The following is a 13,060-nucleotide window of genomic DNA, read 5'->3' as shown; positions in this document are numbered from 1 at the left end:
GTAATTGTTGTGAGTATTATTTGATAACCTGAGGATGAAGACTTACGTGTTCAAGGTGATGTTGGATCCAAACTGCAAGTCTAGATAAACAAAAGTATAAAGTATGCATGACAAATAACATTTAGAGCAATGCAAATAATTAAAACATCATGTGCTGCATCATAATCATCATCATAATACAAAATATTAAAACTTTTAAGATTTAAAAAAATGTTATAATAAAATATTACATTTTCGAAAATAAAAGAAAATAGATTGAAGATAGAAGATAGATTGACAAGTGCTGTCCCCTTTGTACATTTACGCCATTTGACGCCTTTCTGGCGCCTCTCACAAAATTCTAAGGGTTTTGGTGGACATCCGGGTTGGATTTCATTTCACTGCTCATTTGTGACCACCAGAGGGCGGCCAGTTCCCGCACTGATACTAGTATGCAAACTTAAAGGCTGGCGCATGCTTCTGCGTCTGCGTCGTTGCGTCGACGCACTCGTTTCAACTCATGGTTCTGCGTGTGTTGCAGAGTAATTCATGAGAGTTGATCATTTATCATCATGCATATTCACTAAATGCCAAGACTCTGTACTCTAACATTAACAGCCCGATATCTTTTGTTGTTTTCATCCACCTTATCTGCGGAGCCCTAAGCATAAACTTTCCGAGTGTCCCTGAAGGCAGCATTGGTCGTTCTCACCTGCAGTCAATCAGCTGATGATGAGGCTGATTGGGCGGTCCTTCGGGAGGAACAGCGTCGAGTTGTCTCCCCTGCTTCACATGCGAGGACCGCAGATTTCAAACATGAAGCATTTTGGAGCGCTGTCTGTGTTTTTACTCATCTGCATTCTCTACATTGAACCGGGAGTTTCCGGGACGTCTCACCCGAAACCGTCTTGCCGTTACCCGCCGTCTCAGTGGTGTCGGTCCCTGGAGATCGCGATATCATGCAACGTGAGTTAATAAACACTGGAATCTAACTTCCAGACCGGGTCACTGAAATAATGCATATTTAGGCACATTGATTGCAAACGTAAAACAAAATGATTTGATATTAATGTCGTAGTAAAATGTAATGACATGCTTAACTTTTCTCAGCAAGATGCAATACACTTATTGCTTCTAACCAAGTTAATGTTTAGATACGTGAGGTCTTTGTGCAGCTTTACCCTCCTAAAAATGTAATCTTTTCCCTTTTTGGTTAAATTCCAGGCCTTTTAAGTTTTTTTTTTTTTTTAGTTTGTTTCACCTCATGCATTATTCATGAGGACAGGAGTAAATTCTGAAAAACATTGATAAGTTCACACATAGCAAACTATATATATTTTTTAATGTTCTTGTTCTTGCTCCAAACGTAACATCTCTTTTTAAATGAGAGTCATGCTCCATAAATTGAACACCAGTGGTTCTTCATGTGACCGGAGAGCAGCTCTGGGTCAAATCAAACGACCCGTAATTCGTTTAAAGTAGAAACGGCAAACGGAGCAGTGTTCTACTACAAAGGTGAAGCGGATTCCTCTGTGCATAATAAAAACCCCACAAGTAAAATGCTTGTTTCCGGTGATTTTTATTTTTTAAAACACCTTTTGTCTCCACAAAGCTCAATTTACACTCAAAGTAGACAAGTGGAAGTTGTGGGTTTAACTAATACTGAGTTTTCTACGTTCATTCATCACATATCTAGAAAATAGTTTTTAATTAGTTGCATCATCTCTCTATGTTCGATTGACTTGCTTTCTGGTTTTAGCTCGCCGCCACCACCCACACGTCTTCTATAAAGTTGAACACTTAATTTGACATTTAGAAAGCTAACTTTCCAAATCCTTTTTTTCTTGTGTAGGTCCAGAAACAGTGTATGGAGCTGAATGCTACCAGAACAAACCAGGCTGCTCCTCCAGTCTCTGTCACGCTGTACTATGAGAGTTTGTGTCCAGACAGCAGAGTCTTCATCACCCAGCAGCTCTTCCCCACCTGGACAATGCTGCAGGACATCATGACCGTCACTTTGGTCCCCTACGGGAACGCTATGGTACGCTGATCCACTGTGTTAATGGATAAATGATCATTACATGCCTACTGAAAGGTGTCCTGCTTCGTTTAGGAAAACCCATCAGCAAGTTCTCCCTTCATCTGCCAGCACGGAGAGGCTGAATGCAGAGGAAACCTGATTGAGGTCAGACCCGTTCCTCACCTACACGGCAGCTCCGCCACGTTTTAATCAACACAAGAAAACGTAATGTCATTGGCTGGATTGATCTGTTCCTCAGGCCTGCATGATCCATTTAACGGGACCCTCAGCCTTTCAGATCATCTACTGCATGGAGTCTGCTGAAAATGTTCTCAATGCTGCCCAGCCTGTGAGTACCTGCAGAAGAAACCGGAGTCTCTTCCTTGCACAAGGAAAAATCCCCAAACCTTTATGAAATGATCAGGAGTGTGAAACCCGCCAGACCTCAGACGGCACATGTCTGCCTGCAGTGTAGTTGATCGTGACGAGGTCTGCGATGTTTAGGGATTCAAAAGGTGTAAAACTCAGACTGTCCTTACTAGACGTCCGCACGGTGTTGATCTGTTGCAGTGTCTCCAGTTGTATGCTCCCGCCGTCTCCTGGTCGAGTGTCGACGCCTGTTCGAGGGGAGGTCTGGGACGCCAGCTGATGCACGCGTACGCGGCCATGACCAGAGCGCTGCACCCGGCTCACACGCACGTCCCCTGGCTCACCGTCAACGGGGTAAAACACTCATCCATAAGGTGTTGGCAAAGCATCGAAAGGGGGGGGGGACCTCTGCTTTTCTCCATTGACGGGGTATGATTAGACTAAACTCATTTTATAATGTTAAAATAAAAAAAATTGTAGTTTCCCCTTGAATATAAAGTGTGAGCTGCACAGAAGGATGATCTCGTTTACTGAAGTGGAGAAAAGGGCGGGTTGAATATGAAGGACCTGTCGTCAAAATATCCCAAACTAAAATCTGTTAAGTCAACCTATTATATAAAAATCTTAAGCTGTACACTGCTACTGCTTTGAATGATTGCATTAGTGAGGACTTTACTTATCATAAACCGTTTCTGTTTAGGAATACACTGAGGAGAATGAGGACAAGGTGTTGTCGTCTCTCTTCCACTTTGTTTGCAGACTCTACAAGGTGAGTTATTATTTGAACTGTCTAATTTGGTTATTTGCGTAATTGATGCTGGTAAAAATTATGGAAAATATTCTCCAAAGGTAAAAATTAAGCCTTAAAGACAGGAAATCAGATACTTTGAGCCTGTGCACTTGCCCATTAATGTTCAACCTGATGTTACGTTTAATCAATAAATTTCAGATTTTATCACTATTTGAATTTACCTGTGTACTAACTCCTGTTTTGTATTCAGGGGGTGAAGCCTCCGGTCTGTACTGGCGCCCAAGTAAGATTGAACAGAAGCTTCTGCTGAACACAACAAACTTTACCATGTAAGAACTGCATAATGTACCAGATAACATAATTCTATTAACATGTTTTTGCTTGTTTCTCAATGCGAGTGAGATCGGATTTAAAAGTGGAATAAGTCTGTCTTGTTTGAAACTGTAGTTAACATAATTTACAGAACCGAAGTCTGTAATAAATGATAAAGAATAAAAACAACCAGCCTGAATAGATTTCCATATTTATTGGCATTTTCCTCTTGAATCACCCTGGACTCCTCAGTCTTTTGGCTTAGAATGACAAACAAAAATATAGTATTCTTTGACGAAAACATTGGAGTGGCATACGTATACTTGATTTTCAGGCTTTAGGACATGAAATAAAATGTCCTATGTTACAGTACTGTCTCAACATACAAGCTTTGAATAAATATCTTTTTATAGCTGTTTGTACGACACGGACGGCATGAACAATGGTGACGGAATCTGTGAGACTCTCCTGCTCATGAATACATTTAACACTGTAGGTCAGGGACGTCTTCCTGTGAAGAGCCACACTGCCGTGTTTCACATGCCGATGGAACCTTTTGATCACTAGGCTACAAACTACATTCAGCTGGCTGAACTCAATTACTGTTTCAAATCCACATGCAATTAAATAAGAAATGTGACTAGTTTTCTTGCTTCAAAGTATCACCTGATGGATGTAAAAGGATCTTCCTGTACTTTAGACCCATATATCCTACTTCTTGTAAAAGAGACTGACTTGGATTATACAAAGTGCCGTCTGACTGGGCTTTATTGGTTGTATTCAACCAATAGTGAAGTTTTTATTGCATACACTAATATTAGGGACAATCTAAAGCTTAGAAAAAATGTAATTGATCAGAGCAACGTAAAAAAAATCACATTACCGAAAAACTGCTCCCTTTCCTGTAACTAAAATAATAATGGCCAAACAAGTATTGTCTGGGTGCCTAAACCTTTCCACTAATTGACATTTTGTGCAACTGTAAACTGGCCTGTTGATGGCGCTGTAGGCAAAGCCTGAATAATGAACATTAATCCCTCAACTATTTCATCATGGACTTTTTATAAGATGCTTAAAGTGGATCAAAAAAGGCAAACTATTAACATGTCTTCCATGTTGCTTAATTTCACACAAGTTTTAAAGGCAAACACGCTAAGAACAGCTGCAGACATGACATGTGTAGTTTATATTTAAGATGAAACCACGCGGTGAGGCTCGGCACGTTACAAACCCTAATAGTCTTACAATCAGCGCCAGCGCAACTGCATCAAACGGTAAAGCTGAGTTAATGAAACATTGATGGGACTATTTTTTTTGTTTTTTTTCGACTGCCCAACTGGGAAGTGCGTCATACCTTTTGTGTAGTGCTTGTTTACTTCCTGGTTTTTCTACCTCGGGGGAACACTGCTCGAGACTGAAGGTGAACATTCACAAGCGGCAAAGTCTGGAAACGCGTATCACTCGTAAAAACTCAGACTTTGATACAATCAAGTGACAGTTTCTAGTGTAAAAATGTACAGCATTGTAGGCGGGGGAGGGGGTCCTCCCTCGTGGCACACAGTAATCTCAGACAGGCTTCACCGATCAGGTGACCTGATGAACACAATCTGGTTAGTTTGATCTCCACAACAGACCCTGTCAGCAGGGCAGGAAACACCACGGTGATTTATTTGACAGTATGAGTAAGGGAATTTGCTTGTGGGTGAATGTAAGCTTTTTGGTAATATTTGATCCAAATCCGGTTCATTATTTCAGGTTTCATAAAGGAAATGCATTTTAGATGACATGTCTCAAAAGGATAAATGTAATATTCCAGATTTTTCCTACTATCAACAAAGTCCATCAAAAGGCATGACAATCAATCAATGAACTTGTCCATTGTGGTTTGACCTGGACCAATCTACACTGTCCTGCTGCTGTAAATACATAACTTAACGAACGTGTATTAATCCATGGCTAAAGGGCTCGATATCTCTGGTTAGGAGCCACGTTTTTACAGAAACAAAAGTCGTAAAAGTCTGGATTCCGTTGTAGAAACAAGCGGTCTAGGGGGCTGAGACCCCGCAGAGTGAAGTATTGAGCAGTGGACTAAAATCTTTTCATGGAATTTATTTTCAACAAGAAAAATGTATATACGACATCAGAAATATCCTTAAAGGAAAAGTTTTCGCGTGGTTCAGAAAGGCTCACATCCTGGCTGGATGGGGCACTTTCTCAACAGGGATCATTTTCAGAGAACATTGCAGCTAAATATCACCGTTGAGTTTCCTGCTCTGCCTCCCGGTACCTTAGTCAGGCGTCCTGTACTGTGTCTGTGTGATCAGTAGGCCTACAGTGGACGGAGCCCTTTGTCTGACAGGATCAAAGAGCTGAAGGGCAAAGACGGTAAAGTGCTACTGCGGACCGGAGGCACCCTGATAAAAAATAAAACAAAACACAGAAAAGACCAGCAAACGTACAACTGTTCAGAATCCTAAAACAGTGACACCATTTGAAATGATCTCCGGTAAAAGAAGAAGCCCAAACTAGTTATACAGGGGGTGTCTTGTACTTCCATCATGTGAGACTGGGGCACAGCCCACTTTAGTGCTGATTCGCTCTGGTGCTACAAGCTGGTTTAAATACATCATATTTGATTGCTTCAGTTGCCAAATGTTCTTTTAAAGGGCTCAATTTAATGTGAAGACACGCAGGTTAAACAAAGTCTTAGAAGTTGTGGTTTGGAGGTACATCAAACAGGAAAGGCAGTTTGGGGGTCAAAGATCAGGTGAGGGTTACCCACTACATCCGTGCTACATTAGATTTGTTTCTCTACCCTGAGGTTTAGGTCCATCAATTTTCTCTCAACCACAGCCTGCATTTGGTAAAATGATTCACATCCTACATCATTCTCAAAGAAGTCATACTCGTATATTCCAACCGGACTCAGTCATTTCATGTAATAAATCAAAACTACGGTGCAAAGTAAGTTCAAGACCCTGTCAGACCACAGCGATCTTCATTCCCCTGTCTGAATGTCATAAACAGTTATTTTGGAGGAAGACGTCTCCTTTATCTCTTGTTCTTGTTAAGAGTATCTCGACTTGGCTCCGCTCTTCTCAGCAGTTGGGTCGAAGCAGTCTTTTGTCGGGGACACTCTAAGCTCAGGCTACAACGAAGCAGGATGGGACACAGAGGTCATCCAGGCACACAAAGAGAGGCCGAAAGGACTCTCTTAAAATATAAAATGAGAACAGAGGGTACGCGTCCCTCTGTCTCTGCGGAGCCGGTGTCTCCAGTGTAAAGGGGCTGTAGTGTTTTACAGTGAAGGCGCGTCCTGCCTCCGTCTCTCCACATTCAGCACTCGTGTCTGTAAGGCGGGGGGAGGCACCGCTGGTTGTTACGTGCCCGTCCGCGCCACCCCGTCACCCTCCAGGCTCAGTTCTCTGTCCCGGTCGGCGCCCCCCCGACCTGGGAAGGCCAGCGTCCTGTCGAGGCTCCGCACCGACAAGGCGGCCGGATTCAGGGCCCGAGACGGGTGAGGCGAAGGGGGGCGGTACCTGCTGTTGCTGCGGGGGTCCGGGGACAAAGACGGAGAGGAGTCCCCGTGCTGCTCTCCCCCCGACTGGGACTCTGCCGCCGAGGGGCTCTCCAGGTCAGACTCCAGCTCCTCTTCGTCCTCCTCCTCTTCCTCCAGAGTAAGTTCAAACTGGAACTTATCCCCTCCTCCTGAAAGGACAGGCCCACCTGCCCCCACATCGCCTCCCCCTGGGATCACCTCCAGGTGGTGCTCCTCGGGGCTGGAGGGCGACGGGCTGCGGCGGATCATGCTCTGATACCACTCCCTGTTGTCCTCCAGCGTGTCCAGGATGTCCTGGGCGTCAGGGTGCACCAAGTCTGCCCATGTCTCCCACAGCGGGTGGACAACGTAGTCGATGAAGCCCACCTAGTCATAGAAATAATATTAAAACAGTTGTTTAAAAAGTCAAAATATGTAATGCAAACTGAAAAAGGTGCATAACTTTTGATGCTGTTAGGGGTTCCAGGAGGACATTTTGGATATGCATGCACATGAAGAACCCCATGAAACCGCAAGAACAGGCAGCGGGTTATAAAAAGAGACCAATGACCCAGCATGTGCTCCAAAGGATAGTTTTAAAACCATGCTGAAATCCTGGAGACACACATGTGTTTACGATAAGATCAGAAATCCTTCTATATCCATATCACGTGGATATAGAAGGCCAACATAAAAATAACAAGTTTAGAACATCTCCACTGTTCTCCTGCCGTGTGTCGGTGGGCTTTACCTGGTTCTTCTCTATGGAGGCGTTGTGTTTGTCACACATGGGACTGATCTCCATGCCTTTGTCCCGCTCTTGGTCTCCCTGGGTGAAGAACTCCACCATGATGCGGTCCGTCCACTTGCGGTAAAGTTCCAGCGGCTTGGTTGGGTTGCTCAGGTCGGCACAGTGGACCATGTTCTGCAGAACCTGGAGAGTAGACGGATCATTCAGACTCAGCTGGCAATGTAACACATGCTCAGAAGCAGCAGCAGAGGAAACTTGAGAAATGCAACAAGCTTTCCTTTTACTTTTATCCGTTTTCCTGATTTTATATCACACTATAGATCGGTTGTTGTGGATGTGCAAAGGTTTGAGTGAAAAACATCTGTTGCATCGGTTACATGTTTGTGACTACAGCCACAGACTAATGATCCATTTCTAAATCCTGGATCAATTCCCTGTTACAATTGGTATTTCACTGAGATTGAAATGTAAGTAGCTGTTCATCTTATTGTCAGGGATTTAATGTGAAAGGTGATAACGATGGTCAGTTTCTTACATTACTACAGAAAGCTGTATTTTTCCCTTGATCTAAATAGATCACGTACTTATGAGTAGGACATGACTGTGCTTTCAGCACCTCACCTGGATGCGGTCAGAGTAGTTGTCTAGCAGCAGGACTCCCAGACTCGTCACCTTCTTGGTCTCCACCATTGTCTTCATGTCCGCCAGGAAGTTCATGTGTTTGGACATATCCGTGGCGAGCACCTTGTGAAAGGGTTGAACACATCGTCAGCCAATACTCTGTAATGTTGCGTTCTTGTTGCCTTTGTTTGTAAAGATAAACGGTCTTGTAGGTGTTTAACGGTCATTAGTGAATTATGTGTAGGGGGGGCGCATGGAGTAGAGAGGGAGCGCCGGCTGCTCCATGTCCCATGTTGAAGTGTCCCTGAGAAAGACACCAAACCCCTAATTGCTCCCCGGGCAAAATGTGTAAAAAAAAAAAAAACATCAAAAAGTCAGCTAAATGACACGTAATGTATAACGAGCATACATGAAATTCTTACAGCTGGACACTATAACTAATTAACACCCACAATTGAATCCCAGCGGTGTGTGTGTGTGTGTGTGTGTGTGTGTGTGTGTGTGTGTGTGTGTGTGATGATGCCCCTGAACAAAGACACATGTTTATGTTGATACCTGTTGGGATGAAAAAAAAGAAAACAGATTTCTAAATGTTAACTTGCCTGTTGTAATGTCCTGATTGTGGAGGGTAACTTGCTTTTCTATTAGGATCCAGATAACACGTTAATACCTGAGCAGCGGCCAATTGCTTTGGTTTTGATCAGATTTTTTTTATTTTAGTTTAATTTGAAATTTATTTGAGAAATATTATTTGCTATAAATGCAATGCTGCTGTTAAAAGAATTTTTATTTGTTTAATGTGTTTGCATAAATTAAATTGGCCAAAACTAATTTTTAATTGATTATTGAATAATGTTTTGGATTATTTAGTCGCAATTAAACATATGATTTTCCACAACTGAACATTTTAATCGTTAATTTATTTATACAGTTCTTGCAGAAGCTGAGAAATCGTGTGGGCATGTTTGCATTTATGTGTCCTTGTTCGTCTGTAAATGTGTCCATTAGTAACAAAGAGCTTTTACATCCGTTTCTGAACTGATGGGTGTCGTTTGACACAATAGAGCACGTGAACACTCTCCACAGGTGTGTTCCAATTTGAAACATTTGGGTCCGTTTTTGTTCTGCAGGTTATTCAGAAAAATACTTATATATCCCAGGAATTAAAATGATTTGTGTGTGTTGTCTCCTTCCCAAAATCCAAAAGAGCGAGCTGTAACCGACCATCAACTCTCTCTGCAGCCTGTGACCAGATAAACAAAGCTGCCACATCAGGGGAACTTTACTAAACACAAACATTACTGAACCATGAACAAAACACAATAAAAACCCGCATTGTAAAGTAGCAGTTCAGGTTCACCACATCTGAAAGGATAAAACGTAGTCTCACCATGTCAATCACCATCTTTCGGAGGGACTCTTTCTGTTTCCTGGTGAGGTTTTGGAAGATGTCACAGTTTTCTACTTGAAGCAGTTTGAAGCCCACAGCGAGGTGGTGATTCTCCAGCACCGAGGCGTCGTTGTACATCAGCGCGAGCTCTGAACCTGTGTTAGCAGTAACACTTAAATCAGAGCCCTGTCTAATAAGCACCCTGTGCAATGCAGACAATGTGACCCAGACCCGGTTCAAGAGAGATAGATAGATATCGCCTCGGTACAGAGGTACACAGCGCACCAAACTCCTTCCTCAGGTGTATAAAATGCTGTTGTTGTGCAGTGCAGCGTCAAAGTGAAACCTACTGGTGTTAATGAGGAACTGGTTTGTGACTCCTGGGTGGTCAACGTCGTGGATGGCACTGGCAAACAGAACCGCCATGATCTCCAGGTCTGTGAACACCGACTGAGGACAAAAGACATTGAATCAAAACCATAGATATTATATGGTAACCAGGGGTTACAGTAAGAACCTCACCTCCAGAGCAGGGGTGGACAGGAGGACGTGGATGGACTGCACCACATCAGCCGCATGGATGTTGTTGTGATAAGCTACGTCTGCCCGGTAGTGGTCCTCCAAGGTCATCATTAAGGTGATAAAGGTGTCATTTGGGATCTTAAAGGTTTTCATCAGGTCCCGCTCCTAGAAGAGTGACAAGGGAGAGAGAATCAGTCACACTGATCGACAAATCAGTTTTTCCTCTTCTGTGGTGTTGATTCAATTGGCTGCGGACAATCCCCAACGTTTTCCTGCAGAGTATTCTTCCTTAATCGAACTTGGTGGGTCACATCATAAAATACCTGTGTATTCTGATTCCTATGGATAACTTTAACATTCGTATAGTTTAACAGCATAGTTTCGGGCACAATAACCCTCCTACCTGGAAGATGGTGTACATGATAACCGTCAGAGGGCGGTTTCCTGAAAATTCTGCTATCTTGAATATATCCAGACCCCAACGGTCGATGTCCTCGACCTCCTGGAGAAGGACGACAGGACGCCTGTGAGACACATTGTGTTTGTGTGTGTATGCTTTGTGTGAGTGAGTGAGTGCCACCTTGGCCAGCAGGCTCTCGTGGGGAGTGCTGACTCCGAAGCGGGGGATGCAGGTGGGTGCTAAGCTGGGACTCTGTGTGGTCTTTTTCACGCCAATGATCTGTGACATTGGCCTCTTCTTCTTCTCCTTCTCCTTAGACGTTGGAGAGAGGATCTCCACATCATGCTGTTTCTCTGCAGCAAATACACATAGCACACTGTTGAATATACAGGTAATAACACTTTTGGCACACTGTCACATTGTCAATAGAGTTCTAGCCACACAATTGCTTTTATATAGTTGTTGTTCTTTTTACAAAAAAATGACTACCTCTGAAAATGAACAATGTAAATTAGAGATGCAGGTTTTATGCATTAGAAATATGGTCTTAATCTGCTTATATGGAATCATGAATTAGGCCGTGTTTACCCGTCATTACCCTCCTCCCAGGACAGACTCATGTCTCACCCAACCAGCTTCAGTGGTTTCTGGTCAATGAAGACACTATCTTTGCGTGAGCTCTGATTATTACTGTCTTTGAAGGGGACTTGTCTTGACCCATAAGTGGGTGTCTTCTGCTGCAGTAATTGTTATTACTCAACAGGAGTAATTCTTTCATTACCAATGCAATTAGTGCTTTGATCAAATATGGCTGCTACCTCTATTAACTAACTATAGTAGAGTTACACTCCGAACTATTATACTGTCAGCGTTTAATCAATCATTGATCACAATTACTGTTGGAAGTATCTCAAAAGCTTCTTATGTGGATTACTGCAAATATCACTCTACCGACTAATACACACGCACAACTAAGTGTGTAATTACATTAAACCTGCTGTCAACAAATGACTGAGACACTAAGTTGGCCAGCAAGAATAAAATCACAAGCAAATGCGTCATTTTTATGATTTCAACACAAAAATGGGCCTTCTTTGACTAAGCAAATGAGCCTGTACGCAGTTAATGAATTATAGATTCACAGTAACAAAGCATGTACAATTAAATGTAAAAATGTAATTATTTATAGACTTTTTTAGATTTATTTTTGTTTACGGGTTATTACTGTGAATAGATAATGGTCGGAAGGTCACAATCAAGTACACCGGCAGTATTGGAGCACAAAAGGATGTATACAAACAGAACACCGGTAGTAGAAAGCTACGGGTGATGGGTGAAACCAGTCAGCTTCTCAGGAGCTCAGCACACTAAGTGCCTCTCCTGTTTCCCAGATGTTTTTCCTTTATGTGGGTTTGGAAAGGCTTCATCGCCTGTAGGAGATTTATTTTTGTAACCCACAGTGGAGCTCTTTGTCCTTTCAGCAGAAGCAAACAAGGTTTCCACCAAGAGCATCATCCTAATCTTTAATGACCTGTTGACACTAACGACGCTGTCCCAGCATACACCATAATGACTCATCCGTATTTGTACAAACCAAGGAAATAACGATCCCACTATGACATCACAGACAGCCTGCGCAACCTCACGTGCACATATCATCCGGAGTAGTTCACATCCACGTTTTTTTAATTAGCCCGGCAGGAACGAGATCCAGCAAAAGAGCCCGGCTACAAGCCACCGTAAGGATGCAGAGAGACCTGAGTGGCAGCGTCACACAAGGCGCTCCACGGCCTTTCTCACCTCTCTCGCAGTGCCTCCTCTTCCTCACACTGAAAACCCCGGGGTTCATTTCCAAATGCGGTCGGGCTCCACGGCGAGGCACTCATGTCAAAACGGTAGCCGATCGACAGCTCCGTCCTCCTTCGGCTGGACCTCCATCCTGCCGGCAGGGCTGTAGAAGACTGAGCCTCCTATTGATGCAGCACGCCGTCTAATAATATTGCACCCTGTTGCTACGACAACGCCACACAATGTGTCCGGGAATGCTGTCTGTCGCCACGCTTCCTTCTCCTTTTCAGAGAGGGAAAAATCCTCATCTTTTTTTATTCCTCGCAATTTAATAAACAGTCATCTCATCTTCCCTCTTCTTCAGGAAGATGCTCTCTTCATACTTTCAGTTGCAAAATAAAAAATCCTCCTCTCTAACCAGCGCTGCCAATGCTGGCTTTCTCATCGCTTCATCAATCCTCTTGTTCCGCTTCCTTTCCCTCAAAAGCAATCTCCCCCCATTCCCTTTCTGAAAACACATATACACATATATACACACATATACACACTGTATATGTATATATACAAACACACACACATACTGTATACATACATAGCTGTCAATAAAACATGCAATGCA

The 13,060-nt window shown here is 43.2% G+C and overlaps 2 protein-coding genes across 13 annotated transcripts in view; one reads left to right on the top strand and one right to left on the bottom strand.

Annotated features, from left to right (window-relative positions):
- The first annotated feature begins 637 nt into the window (after window positions 1-637).
- Window positions 638-3,617, top strand: ifi30b (IFI30 lysosomal thiol reductase b). Its single transcript, XM_040183476.2, has 7 exons — window positions 638-945; window positions 1,832-2,020; window positions 2,093-2,164; window positions 2,259-2,348; window positions 2,570-2,722; window positions 3,069-3,137; window positions 3,370-3,617. The coding sequence occupies exons 1-7, from the start codon at window positions 709-711 to the stop codon at window positions 3,427-3,429; spliced, it is 870 nt and encodes a 289-aa protein (XP_040039410.2). The 5' UTR covers window positions 638-708; the 3' UTR covers window positions 3,430-3,617.
- A 13-nt stretch (window positions 3,618-3,630) lies between these two features.
- LOC120823474 (3',5'-cyclic-AMP phosphodiesterase 4C) overlaps window positions 3,631-13,060 on the bottom strand; it is a 71,326-nt gene continuing 61,896 nt past the window's right edge. For all 12 annotated transcript variants that reach the window (XM_040183462.2, XM_078108233.1, XM_078108231.1 and 9 more), the window contains 8 exons: window positions 10,834-11,006; window positions 10,657-10,755; window positions 10,254-10,418; window positions 10,082-10,181; window positions 9,732-9,886; window positions 8,342-8,464; window positions 7,721-7,903; window positions 3,631-7,356 (listed from right to left, as the gene is read on the bottom strand). In XM_040183462.2, coding sequence (XP_040039396.1) covers window positions 6,811-7,356; window positions 7,721-7,903; window positions 8,342-8,464; window positions 9,732-9,886; window positions 10,082-10,181; window positions 10,254-10,418; window positions 10,657-10,755; window positions 10,834-11,006 — 1,544 coding nt within the window. In that variant the 3' untranslated portion in view covers window positions 3,631-6,810. The remainder of the gene's footprint in view (window positions 7,357-7,720; window positions 7,904-8,341; window positions 8,465-9,731; window positions 9,887-10,081; window positions 10,182-10,253; window positions 10,419-10,656; window positions 10,756-10,833; window positions 11,007-13,060) is intronic.

This window comes from Gasterosteus aculeatus, chromosome 8 (assembly GCF_964276395.1).
Source record: "Gasterosteus aculeatus chromosome 8, fGasAcu3.hap1.1, whole genome shotgun sequence".
In the NCBI taxonomy this organism is placed as follows: domain Eukaryota; kingdom Metazoa; phylum Chordata; class Actinopteri; order Perciformes; family Gasterosteidae; genus Gasterosteus; species Gasterosteus aculeatus.
This window is presented reverse-complemented; position numbering and strand designations above follow the sequence as displayed.